At 38.4% G+C, this 22514-nt stretch overlaps 2 protein-coding genes across 4 annotated transcripts; both read right to left on the bottom strand.

Annotated features, from left to right (window-relative positions):
• Positions 1 to 5991: 5991 nt before the first annotated feature.
• LOC135597239 (purple acid phosphatase 17-like) lies at positions 5992 to 8188 on the bottom strand. The gene is made up of 7 exons (XM_065089934.1): positions 7797 to 8188; positions 7231 to 7387; positions 7045 to 7152; positions 6848 to 6975; positions 6622 to 6750; positions 6480 to 6547; positions 5992 to 6402 (listed from the first exon to the last, which is right to left on the bottom strand). Exons 1-7 carry the CDS (start codon positions 7995 to 7997, stop codon positions 6192 to 6194), a joined length of 1002 nt encoding a protein of 333 aa, XP_064946006.1. The 5' UTR covers positions 7998 to 8188; the 3' UTR covers positions 5992 to 6191.
• A 1706-nt stretch (positions 8189 to 9894) lies between these two features.
• Positions 9895 to 13691, bottom strand: LOC135582950 (probable transcription factor RL9). Of its 3 annotated transcripts, XM_065088670.1 has the most exons (7): positions 13254 to 13691; positions 12890 to 13102; positions 12693 to 12769; positions 12166 to 12211; positions 11957 to 12092; positions 10456 to 10537; positions 9895 to 10302 (listed from the first exon to the last, which is right to left on the bottom strand). In XM_065088670.1, exons 1-7 carry the CDS (start codon positions 13348 to 13350, stop codon positions 10201 to 10203), a joined length of 753 nt encoding a protein of 250 aa, XP_064944742.1. In that variant the 5' UTR covers positions 13351 to 13691; the 3' UTR covers positions 9895 to 10200. The 3 variants fall into 3 exon arrangements, with proteins under 3 accessions (XP_064944742.1, XP_064944741.1, XP_064944740.1); XM_065088669.1 differs by having other exon boundaries at positions 10456 to 10534; positions 12890 to 13686; XM_065088668.1 differs by having other exon boundaries at positions 12890 to 13669.
• Between the last annotated feature and the right edge of the window lie 8823 nt (positions 13692 to 22514).

Genomic DNA, 22514 nt, shown 5'->3' on the forward strand with positions numbered 1-22514 from the left:
AATCGGACGAAGCGTCGAGGGACCAATGACATGCCGGACAACTTGATTAATTGCTTAGGAGTAATTGTCTAGATCGAACTTTTGTTTTACATGTGCAGGATTAACTACGATAGCTTGAAGACATAAAGCAAGTCTACTAGAGTTAAGGTCGATGGGTGTTTGAGAGTCCGAAAATTCGTCGGAGATGCTGCCGGAACCAACCGAGAAGAAATTGGGGACTTGTTGGAGTTTTTGGAAGTCCGCCAAAGAGATCGTCGGAGGTTCGCAGAGATCACCGAAAAAGCTCGGCTACTCACTGAACTCGCCACAAGATCAAGAGCCTGTTGGGAGTTCGCTGGAAGAAATCCGAGGGTGTATTGGAAGTCCATCGGAAGATCACCGGAAGGAGACTCGACGTTTGTCGGTTGAAAACTTGCTTAGGATTATGTTTTCAGTTGCGTAGTTTGTATGTAATTAGGGTTAGGATTAAGGGATAATCCTATATCCTGGTTAGGGGCCAATTGGGCCTAATATTACCTAGTTTGGGCTAGATTTTAAGCCCATCTAGTGACCCATAGGGTCGGGCGGTGGCACCACCCAGAACCCGAGGATCGGGCAGTGGCACCACCCAGAACCCGAGGATCGGGCGGTGGTACCGTCGGGTTGGGCGATGGCACTGCCAGGATCCGAGAGGTCCAACTGTGGCACCGCCGGACTGGGCGGTAGCACCGCCAGTACAATGTCTGTTAGAAACTGATAGGCGGTGGCACCGCCAGCATCAAGAACCCAAGAGAATTCAAAATTTGGAGCCCAAATTTGAATCCTCTTATGGTCTATAAATAGCCCTTAATTCTAAGCAGAGAATACAACCTTTGAGAAGTTAGAGATTGAGATAAAGCCTTAGCAAAGTCTTTAGCAAGTTTTATTTTCAATAGCTTAAGTGTTCACCTCCCTCTTTCTCTTTGAAAATCTGTAAGAGTGTGAACCACTTGTAAAAGGTTGTAAGAGGGGTATTTGTCCTTCCCCTTCAAAGTGATTTGCTAGTGGAAGTTAGGAGCCGCATCGAAGAAGGCTTCGCAAGTGAATGTAGGTCATTTTGATCGAACCACTTTAAATTGGTGTGTTCCTTGAATGTGTGAGTGTTTATTTTTCTTAAACTGTTATTTATATAGCAACAACCTTTCGGTTTTTATCTTCTCACTTTACTCGAGCTACTTTCACCAAGTCATTCATTGTCGAATCGAAATCTCTACGCATTTACGAAATTGTTTTCAAACTTATGAGTTTTAATCCACTATACTAATTCACCCCCCCCCCCTCTTAGTACTGCTCCGATCCTAACAATTGGTATCAGAGCCATAATATTCTACTTTGGTTTAACTACCAAATAGAAATGACTTTTTATGACTTTCAAGAGTGACTCATTCGTCCTCCCTTTTTCAATGGGACAGACTACACTTATTGGAAAACTTGAATAAGAGTTTTCTTACTTTCGTTAAATCTGAGCTTTAGAATATTATCGAAAATGGATTTAAAAAATCTTCTCTTCCGATGATCGAATGAGATGAATCAGAGAAGAAAGTTTTTGCTTTAAACGCAAAGGCTATGAATGCTTTATATTGTGCACTTGACAAAAATGAATTTAATTGAGTTTCAATTTATGATTCGGCTTTTGATATTTGGAGAACTCTTGAGGTCACTCATGAAGGCACTAGCCAAGTGAAAGAGTCCAAAATCAACATTCTTGTGCACTCTTACGAACTTTTCCGAATAGTGAGTCCATCGGAGACATGTACACCCATTTCACGGATGTCATCAATGGACTCAAAACTCTTCATAAAAGTTTTTCTAACTTTGAACTAGTAATTAAAATCTTAAGATCCCTTCCAAAAAGTTCAGATCCAAAAGTTACGATCATTCAAGAAGCCAAGGACCTTAAGATATTTCTTCTCGAAGAACTAATTGGGTCTTTAATGACCTACGAAATGAATAATATGACAAAAAGAGAACTCGAGAACAACCTTCGAAAAGACATGAAGGATTTGAGACATAGAACACATGAAGATCACTCGAGCGTAAGCCCAAGTGATATTGAACTTAAACTACAAATGAAACAAAAATTAAAAAACAAAAAGAACGGAACTACTTGCTTTTAACGCAAGAAGAAGAACATAAATTGGGATGAATCGAGCTCCTCCAAAGATGAGGAGAAAATCAAGAAAGGCGAGGTGGCAAACTACGCCTTAACCGCTTTCAACGATGAGGTAATCGAAATCCCCCTAATTTATTTCGAAATTACATAATACTTTTCATGAGTTATTTTTAATTTAGTTTAGGATTAATTTTTTTAAAAATTACATGTTTAATAATTTAATGTTTAAAAATAAAAATATAATAAAAATTTAAATATAAATCTTATGTATGTGCTTGAGAAGTAAGAATGTGTATTTTGATGATTTACGATTTTAATTGAAACCATGCTTGATGTCTTAATAAAAATATTGAGAAATTTAATATCATGCTTAATAATGATGCATGGCTTTTGAATGGAATGCTTGATGATCTTTTTTTCGAACTTTGTCTTTGGTTGTCAAACATGATGTATGGTTTTGACTTAAACAAAATTTGAGTATGCTACTATAAAGTCAATCATATAAATTAAAACTAAAAAATTTTTAGTTATCTATAAGAATCATTCAAAATTATGTTCAATGAAACAAATGTAAAATGATGGAATGACAATATTAAAATTTTAATACTATGATTTGATGATTTTATGCATGAGATTGTAAAGTTATACATAATAATTTTTGTGGTTTATTGATCTTGATGGTTTTTATGACAAAATTCATTTTTTGATCCTAAATGTTGATGCACATATTTATCTAGCATAAATGAAATAAATGACATGAATTTAAATAACTAGAAAGAGAAAAGCATTGTTCTTGAAAATTGTTTTTCTCTATCTTATTGATTTATATGAATCTCTTGAAAATGATTTTGATTTGATGATTTGAATTTGAAATGAGTTATATCAAAATCATTATATTGATTTGACAAATTGAATGAGTTGAAAACGAATGATGATTTTTCTCTTGAATATAACTTGTAATATTTTTTTATAAATTATCATCTTGATTTCTCGATGCATGAAATTTTTTCATGAATCAAAATTCTTTCATGATGTGATTCTTCTTGGTATTCACTAAAAATGATTTATTCAAATTAACCTATGCTACTCGACATCTTGATAATTTATGATTTGAATTTTATTATGTAAAATTTCTTGCATTCATGAAATGTATATTTCATCACCAAAATTCTCTTGATATTTTGAATAATATATGAAATACAAATGAGAAATTAATGATCATGCATGATAGGATGTAATGAACTTTGACATTTAGATACCATCATTTGAAAAGCTATGATCATGTTGCCAAAATGATATATCATGAATGCTTGAATATCATATATAATATGCTAATAATGATGATTGAGTTATTTGTATCATGCATGAAAAATAAAAGATATAGTTTTGAAATTGTGCATGTTCGAATTTGAAAATATGATGATGCATAATGATGAAGCAAACAGTTGCTATCTCAAGAAAAGCAAATATACTAAACTTGCACATCTTTAATTGCTCGATTGCATAATGATAAAATTTAACACTATATTTTTTTCATGCAATGTATTGAACTTTATATCTCAAACAAATAGAAAGTGACACTTCTCCTTTTTGTTGATGACAAAGGGGGAGAAGTATAATCATGTTATGCATGATGACGTGTTTAAATATTCATGATGAATATTTGCAATGACTTGAATTCGGCTTGAATTCAAGGTTCTATCAAGATGACATATTGATAGGGGGAGTTTGTTTAAACTTTGGAAATTAATGTTAACTCCGTCATCAAGTGGTTGTCATCATCAAAAAAGGGGAGATTGTTGAATCTCGTATTTTGATGATGAAACCACTTGTTATGTGTTTATGATTTAATCTACGTTTTGAGTGACATAGGATGCTTCGATCAGGATGAGACAATTAAAGCAGGAAAATCATGTTGTGCTAGAGGAACATGTTAGAAGATTGGATGTCGGGTCGATGGATCGATCGACGTATCGACAGAAGGCTTCGGGCCGTGGATTCGGGCAATAGGCCAAGAAGAGTGGGTATTGCGCCAAGGATATCGGAGTTGTGGAGTCAACTAGCCGATTGGGCAATAGGCCGCAAGAGAGGACGATGCGTCAAAGAATCGGACGAAGCGTCGAGGGACCAATGACATGCTGGACAACTTGATTAATTGCTTAGGAGTAATTGTCTAGATCGAACTTTTGTTTTACATATGCAGGATTAACTACGATAGCTTGAAGACATAAAGCAAGTCTACCAAAGTCAAGTTCGATGGGTGTTCGAGAGTCCGAAGATTCATCGGAGATGCTGCCGGAACCAACCGAGAAGAAATCGGGGACTTGTTAGAGTTTTCAGAAGTCCGCCGAAGAGATCGTCGGAGGTTAGTGGAGATCACCGAGAAGGCTTGGCTACTTGCTGAACTCGCCACAAGATCGGGAGCCTGTTGGGAGTCCACCGGAAGAAATCCGAGGGTATATTGGAAGTCCGCCGGAAGATCACCGGAAAGCTCGCCGGAAGGAGACTCGACGTTTACCGGTTGAAAACTTGCTTAGGACTATATTTTCAATTGCGTAGTTTGCATATAATTATGGTTAGGATTAAGGGATAATCCTATATCCTGGTTAGGGGTTAATTGGGCCCGATATTACCTAGTTTGGGCCAGATTTGAAGCCCATCTAGTGACCCGTAGGGTCGGGCGGTCCAACGGTGGCACTGTCGGACTGGGCGATGGCACCACCAGTACACTCTCTGTCACAAACTGACAGGCGGTGGCACCGCCACTAACAGGCAGTGGCACCACCAGTATCGGGAACCCAAGAAAATTCAAAATTTGGAGCCCAAATTTGAATCCTCTTATGGTCTATAAATACCCCTCAATTCTCAGCAGAGAATACAACCTTTGAGAAGTTAGAGATTGAGATAAAGCCTTAGCAAAGTCTTTAGCAAGTCTTATTTTTAATAGCTTAAATGTTCACCTCCCTCTTTCTTTTTGAAAATCTGTAAGAGTGTGAACCACTTGTAAAAGGTTGTAAGAGGGGTATTTGTCCTTCCCCTTCAAAGTGATTTGCTAGTGGAAGTTGGGAGCCTCATCGAAGAAGGCTTCACAAGTGGATGTATGTCATTTTGACCGAACCACTTTAAATTTGTATGTTCCTTGAATGTGTGAGTGTTTACCTTCTTAAACCGTTATTTACATAGCAGCAAGCTTTCAGTTTTTATCTTCTCACTTTACTCGAGCTACTTTCACTAAGTCATTCATTGTCGAATCGAAATCTCTACGCATTTACGAAATCATTTTCAAACTTACGAGTTTGAATCCACTGCACTAATTCACTCCCCCTCTCTTAGTGCCGCTCGGATCCTAACACATTATAGGAAGTCACTGATGGAGATAGGATTCGGCTTACATGTTTGGATTACTGATCCATCTGGTTGATTGGTACCAAATACAACTGCAAGCAAATCTATCTTTGGCATTACAAACTTAGCTCGTATTTTCAATTGAGACGAATACAAGTATCATCTCAGGGCATTTTCTTTCACAATTTCATCAGCCTACATCGGCTGTCATATACTTGCATAAGCTTTCTTTCATGTATGTGCCCTTTTATTTGGCTGCTCTGCTTGACTTTAAATCCAATGTGCTATCGACTCATTTTTGTCTTCATCTTCATGGTCTCCTAGATGTGCAAGAGACTGAGAAAAAACCAACCTTACAAGTGAAATCTCTTCTCTTATTGTCCCTATGTAAGACTCACATTGTGCTTCAGAGTCAAGAAGCATAACTAGCATCTTCTGTTCAGGAAAAGGAAAGGAAAGATTGGACACCAAAATTGAAGGCAAATGTAGTGGAAACAGTCACAGAAGATCAATCATAGGCAATATAATTTTCATTATCATGTAACTTTCAGTATAACTGTATGAATGATCCTTGAATTCTCTCTTGTACAGTGCCACAGTATCATCTTAACTAGCAGACGCTTAAGGTACCCAATTCCAAGGGCAGAGGCATCCCAATCCTAACTTCTTCGATGGCAACATATCCACGAGTGACCCACGCAAATCTTGTCATGTCCTACACTGCAGGGTGGAGGTGTTTGCTCGCACTCCATTCATGAAGAACATGGCCAAACACATCGTAGAACACAATGTCAGCAGCTGTCCTTGTTAGCTGCAGCGACATGAAACCTTGACCATCGTAGAAGAATCGAAGCTTGTCGGAGGTTGGAGTGAAGACTCCTCTCCATGCCATCGAACCGCCGCCGCTTGTCAGATACTGGATTTTACTGCCAATGAAGAATTATTTTCAGATTGATGAAATCTCCAAAAACAATCCGTATCGAAAATCCAGCAGATACTTCACCTGTCATTGCTGCTGATGTGCTGCAGGCAGTGATCATGTCCATTGATGTATAGATCAACACCATTTGCCTGTGGCTTTATCAGGATCAAGATCTGGATAACCAAGAAGTTGTCCTTTGCACAAGGTCTAGGAATTGGATTACCTTAAGAATCGGCAGAAGCAAACTGAGAAGCTCAGCTGTGTCTCCATGATGACTGGCACTTCTCATCGTATGGTGTCCAACAACAATCTTCCATGGTGCCGTAGATGCTTCCAGTGCAGCATCCAAATCCTAATGACAATAAGATTGTTTAGTCTTGTGTTCTTCGCCATTAAACTTCCTCATATATTTGACTAAATAGGATGCTTGAAGATGCATGCAAATACACCTTTAAGAGATCTGAGATGTATGTTTCACGAGGTGCCACATCTCTCCAGTCATAGTGATCATTCTCTGGGTTGGTCCAATAAGATTCCACAAAGGGAGTGGTGTCCACAAAGAAGAAGTCCACAATTTCTGGCCACACAGAAACAACCATGAGAAAGATACTAGGATCAAATAGTCGTGAGGCCGAACAAATTTCACCTGCATTAAGGATGAAGGATCTCAAGCAAAGCCATCGGCTATCGATCTTTTGGAGAAGAGGGCTCAACTCTGCTAACACATCACCTCTGTAGTCATGATTGCCCAAAACTAGCAACACACACCAGAATAGATTGATCAAATAGGTAAAGCAGAATGAACACATTGTTATCCATCTGACTGGCTTACCGCTGTACCATTGCTTTTGCAGGCTCTTTGCAGTGTATACGTTGGTGAATGACTCCTCAAATGCCTTATCTCGGACATCTTTGAGGCCATTATCATAGAAATTATCTCCGGTGGATATAACCAAATCTATATCCATCTCCTCTCCGATCTTTCCCATCTACGTACATATACATACACATAAAATGGCCTTGTAAACAAATGAATTATAACCTGCAACATCTTTCACCATGCGAACAAGTTAAGCTTGAAATGATCCATTACTGAACTAGAAGAGCACACTCCATGAACAATCAACAAAATGGACTTCCACCAGCTAAAATTTCGATCCTCCCCAATTGCCATTACCTTGTTCAACATAATGAGATCTTTCCATCTCATCTTTCTTCACTTGGAAGGCAAAATAGAAATAAACTACTCTGAAAAGTAGATTCTTTGAGGGAAGGTAGGGGGAGAAAAGGGATCTTTTGGTTTGTTTTGTGAAAGGGGCGATCGAACTACGAAGAGAAAGGCATTTTTTAAGATATTGGAGAGACGAACAAAAAAAAAGCTGAGAAGACGAGGTTTGCCTGAGCTGCGACTTGCGATTGATTGAACTGCCCTTTCCTTCCCCAGTCTCCGACGACCAAGAGGCTGAGGGACCCGTCGGCCTTGGCCGGGCGCTCAAACAGCGGTAGCTCCGCGGAGCAAGGGAGGAGGGCTGGCATCACCATCGCTGCGGCAAGGAGGACGAGGGACAGAGCCGTGGTCTCGAGCGCGACGCCGGCCATGGCTCTGACAAATCGAGAGAAGAGAAACAAGGGCAATGGAAGGTAGTACCGATTCGGTGGAGAACGTGGGGCTGGTCGATGGGGTATTCCAGGTTTTATAGGAGGGAAGTGGCGTGCAGGCCGGAGACACGAGAGCGGTGGACGAAGGCAGGGGGAAGGACCGACCCGTAGGCAACGAGAATGTTATCCAATCAAAGGTTACCGGTGGACCCGTAGAGTTAACATGCGATGGTGGAGGATGGGGGGTTTACCAACCCATGGACATACCAAACCACGGGCTGGGGAAAGTCGTCTGGAGGAGTCGCGAAGGGTAAGAAAAGCATATTTGGCGATCAACGCCGGTGATCGCGAGACGTGGAGCTGGTACAAGTGGGTCCCGCGTGGAGCACGAATCATAGACAAGGTGAAATGGGGGTGGCGCACTTCGGTTTTCGGACTCCTCGATGATCTAATGCGTCCCACAGAAAACGACAAATCCCGTTTAGGTAACTCACGAAGGGTAAGAAGAGGATACGTTGTTGCCAGAAGCAGGTGCTCTACTGGGTCCCACACAACACATCAGCCGACCAAGCCGTGGAAGTTGGTTCGCGTAACTCGGAAGGGTAACAATAGGATACTTGGCGGCCACCAGCAGATAATCCCGTGACGTGGAACTGTTACGTGGGGGACGCACAGAAACGACATACCAGAAGTAAGGTAAGAACGCCGTGTGAATGACGGGGTAGGTAGCAGTTTAACGTGCCTGGTCAGCTGCCTCGTCGACGTAGTGTTCCTTAAACTATTCAGCAAGGAGGCCGAATGCGCGGTCGGTGCCTGTTTGTCATTTAGAATGGGAGCAGGTTAGAGAAGAGGCGACGGAGATCGCATTTTAATGAAATAAGAAACGATGATAAGCATATTTAACATCACATTATAAAACCTAGTCATTTCTAATATGAAAAATGTCATTTTGATCCACCAAAAGACTAAATTTGTATGGTACTTACCAAAGTGAATCATTCTTAATGAATCCTCCTGCTCGAATCTTTATGTTTTTATATTTGTAATTTATAGAGACTACAAATATTACATTAGTTATATGTTTGTATGCTTTCTTTCTTCCCTTTGTTTTTTTTTTTTTCTTTTTTCTAGTCAAGGCACTTTTGTATTATATTTATTATGTCTTGTGCCAAGACTTTATGGGCCTCTCATCATTAGTAACAAAAGAGAGAGAGAGAGAGAGAGAGAGAGAGAGAGAGAGAGAGAGAGAGAGTAAAAAACAATTCTTTCGATATCATTTGACAATGAATATTAACAAATCATAATATCCCAATTCTTCATGGTACTCCCTGAATATTATTATGTCAATTAACTTTTTATATAATATTCTTAGTTGAATACAAAAGGTTATATAATTTACTAGTGATAATTACTTTTCAAATTTTTTATTTGTTTTTTATTTAAATATATCCAAAGTGATTTTTTAGGAGATCTAACATTCTAGGAGGGTAATCTAACAAAAGCTTTTTTAAAAAAAATAAAAAAAAAAGTGGTGAAAACTCTTCTATTTCTCGCACTATTAGTGTTAAAAAATTCATTTAATTTTTTTTCTTGAACTCCACCACAAAGTATCAAATACTGTGCTGTTGATTAATCAACTTATATGGGGGACATGGTTAACAAAGAAGCCCCAAAAGTGTTTAGGATACACATCCAATTGACTTCTACATTTTGCTCCACTTAAATGTGCTATCCAATAGTTTCATCTCTTATCTACGTCGTTTCCTAAAACCTACGAATAAAAATATCACAACAAAAGGAAAATATTATAAAGAGGAAGTACTGAAATATTGTAGGGGGAAAAACTATGAAATCGAAAAGAAAAACAAAAGAAAATAAGAGACATGGACCATAGCCATTCTCCATAATGTTCACACTTTATTTAATTTCTTACATCACATCTAATTCCATCTTGGTTGCATAATCCATCTATAGGTACAGGAAGAAGAATAATAATATACCTACACGAATTAACAAAATATTACAACGTGTACAAACAAGGTAGAAAAGAAAGAACCAAAACAAATGCTCAATATATAAGCAAGTAGCTCGATCAGCTTCTCATTGTTCATATGCACCTCTTTTGTCTCATCCCTGTTGAATCAGATGTCTCAAAGAATTTAAACAGCTGTTGCAGGGGCTTTAAGCATGCAACTCATGCATGCTACTTTGAATGCCAATCTGATCTCCCCAAGGTGAACTCCAAGCTAGGGATTTGGTGTTCTTGACAAGAATCATCTGTGCTACTTGATCTACAATAACCATCCTGTTCAAGGTAAGAATACGACAATGTCATCCCCACATCTTCTAAATTTGATGTACATGAATCGGATAAAAATTTTAATGAGAAGTACAATATATATAGAGTTAGAGACATGCATTTGAATGGAATCGATTAAGAATGAAATGTTACAAGTACCTCAATTTGTGATGAGAGAGAAGTCGATCGAAGCACAGCAGAGTTGATGCCATTTGAGTTGATTTGCATCCATTCTTGTCTGCTGAAATTTAATAGAAGTCGGTGGAATGAGTTTCATTGAATGAGATTTTAGGATTTTTAGGATGAATATCAAGGAAAATGATACAATATTGTTACATGAAGTTGCAAGGCATGTTATGCAACTACGTATGAAGAAGAATGCCAGTAAATCTACTTTGCTGCTAAATGAAAGCTGGAAAAGAGTTGCAGTCATAAGAGTTCAAAGTGCTCAACTTAACAAGAAAAATTTCTGTCGAAACGGACTATGTATTTCAAGAAAGAAAGAAATAATAATAATAATAATAATAATAATAATAATAATAATAATAATAATCATCATCATCATCATCATCATCATCATAATAATAATAGGTCAAAGTGGCACACAAATTTTAGCCCTAAATTAATATCACTGTTTGGAAGGTCTCCATTGTTCTTGAAGGAACAAGTAGTTGTTTGAGATTCTGATTTCTATTTAAAGTAGTCCAAGTCAATTCATTTTGTTTCTCGACACATTTTGGTGGGTCATTTAATCGCAAATAGTTCTAAAAATATGTAAAAGGTTGGTATCATGAGGAGAGAAGTTTGTTGTAGTTGCCTTTTAGGTTGTAGTAGTCTTATTCCATTATAGCGAAACCCTAGAACTGTTGTATCTTATTTGCTGTGTTTCTTTCTCTCTTTCTTCTTTAGCCAGTCTTAATGAGGGTATAGAAGGCACCAGATGAAGTATGATAAGTAGTGTAAAGAGTTAAGAGGAAGGATTTTGAGCATTAATGTAATCGAGATACAACCTATGTTAGGTATCCATGATGATGAATAATGGAACAGGAGTTGGCTCTAACATGCAGTGTGTTGAAGCTTATGTGACCTTTTGTGTCAGCGTCAGTCCCATGATATGGTCAGGAGGAACAAGGTACTTTCTAACACAATATTGTTAAACCACTAATCGACAAATTAATCCATCCGTAACCCAAATCAAATGCTGCATAAGAAGCAAATGAATGAAGCCAAAAAAACCATTCCAGGAGTTAGTGTAGCAAATAGCCAAACCAAATCCCAAAAAACATGACATGCTTCAACAACTTAGTAGCGCTTAGTGAGAGGATGTCAGCTTTTTTATTCTTCTTTTTATCATAAACATCACTGTAAAAAGAACATGATATCCTAATTCACAAAGTATGGGCTCTGATCGACTTTTCGACTAGCTAGCGGATTCGGTGTTTTTCATGAGTCTTTTGCTTTAAATCTGCCTGCAAGATATCACAGAGCATAAAAGGAGACATAAAAGTAAAAGCTGCCATGATAGAATTTCAATGGAGGTGGAGCCGATGTTTCTAACCTAATTAAGCTTAAAAGCATCAGTGAAACAAAGAAATCTATTCTGCTGATGAAGAAAAAACCTGTACGCACTGAGAGAAGGATTGTCTGTGTACGTCTTTACCTAGATGAGTTGATCCATCCGATGTCAGAGTCCAAAGGATGGACTTGCTTTGGTGCATCGGAGACCTTGTGATCCATTATCGGTAGATGACCGTCACCAGGTACCAAATCTTCTTCACCGGAGCCATCAGATTGGCCTTGAGAAAAGATGGAACAGATTACTTGTAGCCATCAGATCAGTACAGAGATGTAGTGAACAACATAGTTTACCTGAGGAAGCTGCAGGCTTGTCAGTCGACTTAATAGTTCTGTACATCTGCAAGGACAAAAAGAAAGAAGAGGAAAGGTTCACCAAGGCCATTAAAGAGAGAGCGAGAGCGCGAGGAAAATTAGTGGAAGATGGCAGTGAAGTGATGCTACTACAGTAGAGAGAGAGAGAGAAAAAGAGAGAGAGAGAGAGAGAATGGAAATGATCCAGGTGAACTCAGCTAAAATCCATATACGCATGAAACAATTAGAGCTTCTCGTCCTTTGTTTTCCTTTGTTTATTAGATTACCAACGAGGTTGATGCTTCCGTTGAGAATTGTTTATATCTTCTTCTTATTATTGTGGAATGATAGCTTATTTTTGTCTCAGTCTTCCTGTCTGTGGAGAAACCAACTCACGACGCGTTCACTCATTCATTTACTCGTTCACTGCATCAATTGGCTATTCTGCACAACGAGAGAGAGAGAGAGAGAGAGAGAGAGAGAGAGAGAGAGAGAGAGAGAGATGAAAGGTAGTTCAAAAAGAATACCTGCAAGTGGCTCTTGACATGGGCGAGAGTAAGATCTTTCACGTCCATGAGCTCCAGAATCGACTTTGGCGTAGCTCCTGGTGCCAAACCACCACAAAAGCAACATATATGCACAGATCAAACAGTCATAAGCACAAAAAATGTAAGATCACACTACACAAAGGTGGTAATAGTGGGTGCAAGATCAGGAGGCATACTCTCGTGGCCGCCGAGGAGCTCGACGGCATGGACAAAGCGAGCATGCAGGCTGCTGGTCCACCGCATCCTTGGCGCCCTCGTGCTCCGCTTCGTCGGATATCTCGGCATAAACCCTGATCTCGACAAAGATCCTACACCACAAGGGAGGTGGCGGTATAACCCTGCAATCCATGTCGGTGGTGGTAGCTGAGGCGTCCACTGGTAAGACGAGACTGAAGGTTGGCTCCCGTTGGGTGGGTGCAAGTAGGAACCCATCAGGTATACATTGTTCGAATAGCCATTAGAAGAAGATGATGATGATGAAAGGAAGGAGGAAAACCCTTGCTGAACGAGTCCAGACTTAGGATTGCGATCGTCGTTAACCTGTGGTGGCGGTCCTCGAAACCTCTGATGGATGTTGGCCTCCGAAGAGACTCGGGAGACGCTGTCTGCGTTGGCGGGCGAAGAAGGGACGACGCATGGAGGCCCGATGTGTAAAGATAGATCGGGCGAGGCTGTAGGGTTGGTCTCAGAGACCATCTCTTGCAGTGACATCCTATGATCACGGCCTTTGCCACTCACAGCTTATAGTTGAAGCTGGGAAATGGTGTTTTGTTCCAAAAGTGGGAAGAAGAAGCTCCACTGCTTACAAGACTCTGTCTTCTTCCATCCTTGTGCTGTTATCTACGAAGCACAAATGGACATATGGAAGATAGACAAGGGAAAAGGAAGTGGAATGGAAGGCAAATGGGATCTCTTCTCTCCTGCTTTCTTAATAAAGAGAGATATAAAGGAATATATGGTCAAAACAGGTTTAAGTAATGCATGGCTTTGAGGCTCCTTACCCTGAGAAGTTACCTCATCACCTTCCTACCAAGCATACACTGACTCATTTCTATAAGCTCAAAAGAATAAAGGAAAGTTAGAGAGAGAGAGAGAGAGAGAGAGTTGCACAAGGCTGTTTTATAGGCTCCTTTTAGTCTCACACTGCTCCTAATTCTTCTTCTCTATTATAGTACTGCAACAGCGAGGATGCCTAAAACAACCCACATCTGATGACTTCAATTCATCCTCTCTCAAAAGTAACTTAACCTGGAAGTTTGCCTGATGTAAACCTCCTAAGAGGTCATTTTAAAACAAGCTTTATCTAAAACTAATGTTTCGCTTCATTCCTTGAATGATGTCATTTCACCAATAACCAAGGTTCTTCATGCCAGAAAACTACACATTAATTTGATGCCATTGGATCTTGGCTTGCACAGGCTTTTTCTTCTTCTGACTAAATCCACTGATATCAACATCTGAGAGATTAAGACCCTCGGTTAAGTCTAGACAATGGAGCTGTTCAAAGATTTTGGAGCCTTTTTCGCCTTCCGATATCGAAATATTCAATTCCATGATCAAAGCACTTTACTCCAAACCTTCTAGTTCTAATCCCTCTTCGTGCCCTCAAGTATTCCTTTCTAATCTTGGACCAATTCATGTCCATATGACTGACTGTACAATAAATTTCCCAAACCCTAGATTGTATCGAGGTCAAACTAACATACATAGTACATGTAATGTTTTTTTTTTTATTGGAAGTGGATGACTGATCAAAGGTTCCTCCAAAACCCACATTTACAAACGTATATAGAGATTCTTAAAGTTCAATTTGATACAACTCTGGACTGCTAAACAATGCTGCTACCTCCTCTTCGACATCTTAACTCTGTGCAAAGAGCATTTATGGTGCATAAGGAGTACATCAATGCCTGCTTTGAACTCAATGACATGGATTATGCATCACTGGTTTCATTCGTTTTATGATGTCTAACAAAAGATGAATGCTAATTTAGATCGCAAGTGTTCCTAAATTCTGCTAATCAATGCCAGATTGTAATGTGGTCCCTAAACTTGGATTTGACACTTCATGTTGTCCTTCTCTCAGAGCATGTATCTAAAGATGTCTCATGCAAAATAGAAATAAGCTGCACGCTTTCCAGGTAGAAGAATTAATTAAGTAGCAGCTGCGTTTACTGAGTTATAGGGGATAATAAACCTTTAATTAGAGGCTATTGAGGACATGAATAAGAAGTATACTTTGGGGTTTAGTAGCAGGATTAAAGTCTCAAGGTTGCACCTAAACATGATCGTATGAACATATGATAATGACATAAAATTGTGGTCTATCTGACTCATAAGACCAGCAGACAATGGAGATGTGACGGACCAGGTCACTATATCCTGTACTAAAACTTGAGCAGTAGATGCTGCATTTTGATTAGGTTCTTCGAGAAAAGAAATATAAAGAAAGAATAAATAAGAAGAATAAAGGGACTTCATTGTCACCACATAGCAAGTTGCAAAGCTAAGACAGCACACCTGCCATCTTAGCAATTTGAATTTGAAGGGGAACTACAACTTATTTAGTGCCCTTTTCCTGGTTTCACTGTCTGAAGAGAAAGAGGAAAAAGAGAGGGAACATATGCCTCCAGACCCGGTTAGTATAAGAGAGATGAACTGTAGGCATCTTGTTGTCCAAATTGTCACATCTATCAATGGAAGCAAGGAATCTTATGGCACTCAAAACATCTTTTAAGTCTTTCCCTTCACACAATTCACACCCACACCTCCTGGATCAAAGTGGATGTGACAAATGCTGCCTTTTGGGAGGTCATTGTATGGGACTCTCCCTGTGAAGAAGAAAAGTAGGACCACATGGTTCACATGAAAGACCAGTATTTCACATAATTAGGTTTTGGCCCGAGCAGCTCAAACTTGATTAATGTTTCTGAAATCAAGATCAGCTACTTTGATCATCATTGATGGTGCTTAAAGAATCAAAATTTATGTAATCTGAACATATTCTACTTTATCGGCGACGCAATAAAAGATTAATGGTGCGAATAATATTTGTGCATATTAACAATGATCTAGATCATTTCATTTAGTGATCCAAGCGGTTAAATATGTTCTGAACATTACTAGATGTTTGGACACAGTCTTATCTTGTTCAATGCTCCTCTATTTTTGTTCCATTTGAAATAAAAGCTTTGGGTATGTGTTGTTTATCTTTCTTGATGCACATATTAGAAAGCTTCACTATTTATATGCCAAAAAAAAATCATGCACGCTTCAAAGCCATTGATCACGAGATTATGCTTAACAAATCTGATCTTTATTGGTTTCAAAGAATTGAGTTTTGAGTTTTGAGTTTTGAGTTCATAGTATACACACACATTTCATGTTTTTAGAGATACTAGTATCTAGGTAATGAGCATTATGTAAAGAGACCAAAAATTTAGAGATGCATGAAAATAACAAAAAAAATCTATCATTAAGTTTGAGCCTATCACTAAAATGATGCATGAAAATAATATAATGGAAAAGAATAATAGTTGTTTGTAGATAATTTAGGGATTTGGGTTATGTCCAATGGTGTTGGTTTTCCATACAACTACTCAATTATTCTTTTTTTGTAGCTTTCAAAATATTCACTTTTTATTGAATCATTTAATCATCGCCAATCCATCAAAGAATTGAACATAAAGCCTTCCACTCTGATGGCATGCTAAATTGTCAGATCCCTGAATATTAATTACTATGTCAATTAATTTTTTAAATATAATATTATTATGAGTAATGGTACATGATCAAGTCATACGTTTCGTTCGTTCTTAATCCCTTTGAATTTGTCTATATTAGTGTTTAGGATCAATAAATCGAACTGCGGTGGAATTTTTCCTCCAATTTTTGTGAGGTTGGAGGTGGACTTTTGCAGGAACAAGCTACGAGCCTGGAAGTACATATAATTGTAGCACCAGAAATTACTTCTCCTGTCGGCTCTGAACAAGAACATGAAGATATTGCACTCGATAGGTATGTGCTTGGGTCAAATCTTTGTCAAGGATGCTAAGAACACAGCTTTTGCAGACAGCAAACTGTCCCATCAGATAGTATACTTTGGTATTAAAGATCGAAGTTCATACTGTTCCTTGTTTTTGTTTTTTCCTACTTCATTTATATTCTTCACAAAAAATATATTAATGAATTTAAACTATAAGTTGTTTTATTATTTTTTATATGGAAAATAATATGTTTATTTATTTTTTGCATCAATAACATTTGACTAATGAAGCCTTTGGTAATCCTTTCTGAACCTTTAATCATAAATCGTATGCAATTTAAATATCAAAACCATTACAGTGTTTGAATATATCGTGTTGATTGATATTTCTGCTGCTTTCTTTTTGTTGAGCAATGATAGAGCCAAGAAATATTATTCATGTGGAAGATAATTGTCTCAACTAATGGTCTTTGTTCCTAAAAGTCACAAAGGAGGAGGAACAAGCAGTGGCCCAAGGATCTGCATTGCTGTGTGGTGGGGAAGGAACCCCATTGTTGTCACACACATGTGCCTTTGTTGCTTTAGGTGAAGGTCCACAAAACTTGCCCAAGCAGCAGCAGGAAAAGCTTGGTGGAACCTCACCCTTTATGTCCTCTTAGGTTCTTGCCCCCACATGCAAAAGTCCTGCTATTGCTTGTTGCTTGGAAAAGCAAGAGAGAGTTAGCTTGGATTTTTGAGAGAGAGAGAGAGAGAGAGAGAGAGAGAGAGAGAGAGAGAGAAAGAGAGAGAGAGAGAGAGAGAGAGAGAGAGAGAGAGGTGGTTGGTATATGCATGGTATGCGTATTTAATCACATGACATTATTGACACTTCTACGGCCATGCATGGAGATGAGAGAGAGAGAGAGAGAGAGAGAGAGAGAGAGAGAGAGAGAGAGAGAGAGAGAGATAGATGTGGATAGTATCAGGAATTGACACTTTTCCAGCCATGGATGTGAGAGACCAAGATAGAGAGAAGAGAGAGGTGGATGGTATATGGTATGCACATTTGGTCACATGACATTATCGACATTTCTTCTGCCATGCATGGAGATGAGAAGAGAGTGAGAGTAAGAGAAAGAGAGAGGAAAGTGGATGATATACACCTTTCACTCATCCGAGAATGAGGAGGAGAAGAGAAACAGGTGAATGGCATGTGGCATGCATATTTGATCACATGAAATTGTCAACACTTCTTCAGCCATGGAGATCGAGATCGAGAGAGAGAGAGTGAGAAAAGGACATGATGACAGTGTCGTTGGAAGGAAGGAATGTGAGAGAGGTATGATGGAAGAACAAAAGGGAGAAGCCACGAGATGCTTGTCACTCACGTGATCTGAAGCTATGGTCATATGACGCAGCTGCATCAACCCAAGTCATGCAGCTAAAGATGAAAGAATTGTAGTTAGGAGAAGTAGATACTGAAATCACTACATGCAATAATTGCACGGCAAAGACACTTTTTTTTTTTTTTTTAGAGCATTGAGGAAGAAGACACACTGCAGTCATATCACATTGCATTAAAAGAGCCTTTTCATCATTTCTTCATGCATAAATAAATGATATATATATATATATATATTATTCACAATTAGTTTTTAATCAAAGAGTGATCCTCCTCCTTTCAGAATTTACTGGTAGACAGTAAAAGGATTATTACGAGGTTTGATTGATTTCTGTACACTTGGCCCAAGGATCCACTGATGAATATATTAACTGATTGAATCACTTTTTATATCATATTTTCCTGCTATATTGAAAAATATTTAGGTGATTTGGATAAACCCTATTATGTTACACTTATAAATGAATTGTGTTATGCTTAATTAATATGAAAACACAACAAACTCCTAAAATCACTTTTATGGAAAAAATATAATAATGAAATCACTATCTATATTTACTTCTTTTTTTTTTTTTTTGAAAGGTTATGGTGAGTTAAGGAAACTTATATGATATGATATACTATACTCGCGAATGAAGTATGTTGAAGAATAGCGTTGTTCAAGCATACGTACGTAATAGACGAATATTCATGAGGTTCTCGTGAGAAGGAATATGAAATACATAATTCATTATTATCTGATCAGATACTTCCTGAAAAAAGGGAATAAATTTGAGATTTGATGACAAACATGACGATCAAGCAAGAATGTTATGTTCATTTGTCGACAATGATGATAAATCATATATTTATTCCCCATTTGCCATTGGATATCGCAAGAATTAAATAAGTAATATTATATTTAAACTGTCTTGGGCTAAGCCCTCAGAGCCCCTCGTGAGACTAATTTAAAGTCGAGAGAGAGAGAGAGAGAGAGAGAGAGAGAGAGAGAGAGAGAGAGAGAGAGAGTCTTGGGCTATGCCATACAATTTTTTTTAAAATAAGATTACATACATACATTTATTTAATTTATTTACTTATTAATTTAAATAAAAACATTAATTTTATTTTGAATAAATATTAAAATTATTTGAAAAGATAAATTGGACTTTTGAAATATAATTTTACCAAATAATACTTATATTACTGCACATTTAAAATATAGTCTTCATCTATTGTTTATCAAATATTAGCTTTTCATTTTTGCGTATTCATTCAAATCCTTTTCTCAAAATACATATAAAAAATATAAATATTCTTTCAAACACAATCAAAATTTGTTTTTACCGATCTATCAGTTTAATGAAGAAATATTTCCTTTTTATGCTTTGTTGATGTGGAATATCCTACAAATGCTTCGTCATCTCTAGTAATTGATGTGGTGTCACCGAATGATGATTTGAGATTTGTGCAAATATAAGCAGATGAAGCTTAACCGATAAATAAGATGTAGCAACACAAGTTTCACTAAATATAATCACTAGTTGCATCTCATGATGCCTCTCACCTCCTATATAAGAGACCTAAGGATGATGCAATGGAGTCAACTAGTAATTGGAGGTCCAAGAGCACAAGGCAGATTTCTTCGGGTACAAATATTTCCGAGTTAAGATCAATAAGATATACATTTCTTGTTTTTAATTTTCGGCTCATAAATATAAACACACTCTTCTCTTGTTTTATATTGGCAAAATTTGCAATGCTTCAAATAATCATATTTCGAAGTATATGTTTCCAAACTCGGATGGGATGGGATACGATATAAACATATGTTGCACGATTATCTTAGCAAATCCAAAATTCATTTAAATCAAGTCTCAGCGTTTTCAACAAATTTAGGATGGCTTAAGCATTTGGATCGATTAATTGAATATATTCTTTCTCTTTTGAATTTAGATAGTTTAAGCCTTTCAACAAAGCCCTATTATGACACCATAATTTTCATCGTTCATTTTCTAATCCTAATGGAGAGAGAGAGAGGATATGCCTCGATATTTAATGTTCATATCACACACCTTTGGTCAGACTAGGCTTCATGAGTATTATTAAATTGATGCCAGAGCATAAATGTCACATAATTTTGAGATAATATGCTAAAACGAAGGTGTAGAGTGATAGGAATCGCATAATATCAATTGTTATCCGATACGTGATATCCCATATCAATTGTATGGGAAGATTGTTAGAGGCAACTACCTCCTCATATAATATTTTATGTAAACGACATATCAACAGCTTGATATTTTCACTTCAAAATCATCTTAAATAATCCTATACATACGGGTCTAGATTATATTAGGCTAATCACGATGTTAATAATATATTTTTGTAATATAAGATTTCTCAATTATCCATTCTCTCGACTCAACTTAGAAGATGATCATAAGAGAATAAGAAGTCGGTGAGGTGTCGAGTTAAGACATGGATCGTGCAAGAAGCATAGTTATATGTAAACAAACCGCATCGGACCAAGCAAACCAGAAGCAAATCCGATCGATCTAAATGGATCTCTAAAAAACCAGATTAAACCGAATGACATTCGGGTTTGTAGGGGCGTGCACCATCCGGTTTTGCAACCCTCGCCTTCAAATGTATTTATTTGCTGTCGAATGCTTCCATCTCTTTGAGGATTAGGGAATAATAAAATAAATTAAATATTCGGCGCCAAATTCGAGCTGTCCCACCGCTCCTCCTCTCCACCTTACGCCGTCCTCCGCCCTCCGCCTCTGTGCCCGGTGGCGATGGCGTTCTTGACGAGGTGGAGGGCGGGCATGGGAGGAGATGAAGGCAGCATCGACGGGGTCGGAACCGAAGTCGAGGCGATGGAGGCGGAGACAGAATCGAGGGGTGCACCACAAGGAGAGCGACAAGCGATGGCGGCACCGGTGTGTTTTAGCGCATGAGTGAGTATTCTTTGGCCGACTAGTGATACAAAGACCAACATCTACACACATAAAGATGCTAGATATGCTTGTAACATCCACCCCCACTCTTTTATGTTCCATCAACCCCGTTCAACAACTTTTTTCAGCCTCAGAGGTGTAATGGCATGGGCTAATTATAGATTATCCCGCCTCTTTAGCTCCCCGATCCCTCAACTTAAATAATTTATATTGGAATCCGTATAGAAAAGTGAAATATCTAGTTTTATTTTCTCTGATGCCGTTGATTTTACATATAAAAGCACAAAAACGATGTGTAAAAATATAATTTTAATATCTTAGTTATGTTTTTAATGATGATGGATTGTCACTGACTTAGTTGAAATTGTCTAAGTTGTAAGGTATCCTTGCAGTAAAGTCACAGACTTAGCTGCAGTTGCGTAAGTCGTGAAGCACCATTACGCCAACTCTTCAGACTTAGCTGAGATTGCCTAAGTCATGAAGTGCCCTTGCAACATATGCGTCTGCAAAGGAGCAGTCTAGTTGCAACCTCGTATAGATTTCGAAGGATCTGTAAAACAAAAAGTTGATTAGATTGAAAACGAGTGACGGACAAGTCCCAACGTCTCGTGAAGAGGGAAGCTTTACAAGCAATTCAACGAGCAACTTGAGTACAAGAGAGAAAAGAGAGGAAGGAGAAAACAAGGACTTTAGAAGGTAGAACAAACAGTTGCAAGTACACAAACAACTGCTCACCGGGTGCTGGGTGCGAAGGCAAGTTCCCATCAAGTTAACGTGCGAACTTGTGAATATTGTTCAACACCTGACAATAAATCGAAGCCCCATCCAACCTTGTGCCATCGGGGGGGTTCTAGGGTGCTGAGATGGTTGACATTTCACGTGCAGTTGTGGTTTGTAGAAAACAAGTCATGGCATGCAAAAACGAAGCCATTTTGGGGTAATTCGGCTCGACGCGATAAGCGGTCGCACTATAGCGCTGTAAACAATCGTTGCTTACATCTTTCAAGCAAAAACATACAAAACCAAGGCAAATCATGTTGCCATATCTCTGTTCAAGCATGCAAAAGCGACGAATGGTTCGTTAAACAAAATTGTTACGGGTGCGCGAAGACCGTTCGTGATAGGATGGCGACACCATTGGGGTTGCAAGTGTTGGGAAATCTTGGGGGGCGACATCAGATGTGCAGCGGAAGAACAAGAAACCAAAATCCTTGATTCCCAAAGAGATGTTTGTCATCATGCGAAGATTGGTGCGCAAAATTTGTGAAACTTAAAACTGTGTATAGAGTAAATTGTGTTACCTAGGGAGATAGTATATCCCTATTTCCTTACAGATCTTTAGGAGAGGGTGAAGGAGGTCAAGCGTCCTCTTCTATAGCGGTAATCCACACAGCAGGGCTGCGACGACGCTCCTCAAAACTCCAGGCCTACTCTGAGATGGAGAGGGGGAGGAGAATAGGAGAGGCAAGCAAAGGCTCTAACCTACGAGGCTC

Source organism: Musa acuminata, chromosome BXJ1-11, assembly GCF_036884655.1.
Source record: "Musa acuminata AAA Group cultivar baxijiao chromosome BXJ1-11, Cavendish_Baxijiao_AAA, whole genome shotgun sequence".
NCBI lineage: Eukaryota > Viridiplantae > Streptophyta > Magnoliopsida > Zingiberales > Musaceae > Musa > Musa acuminata.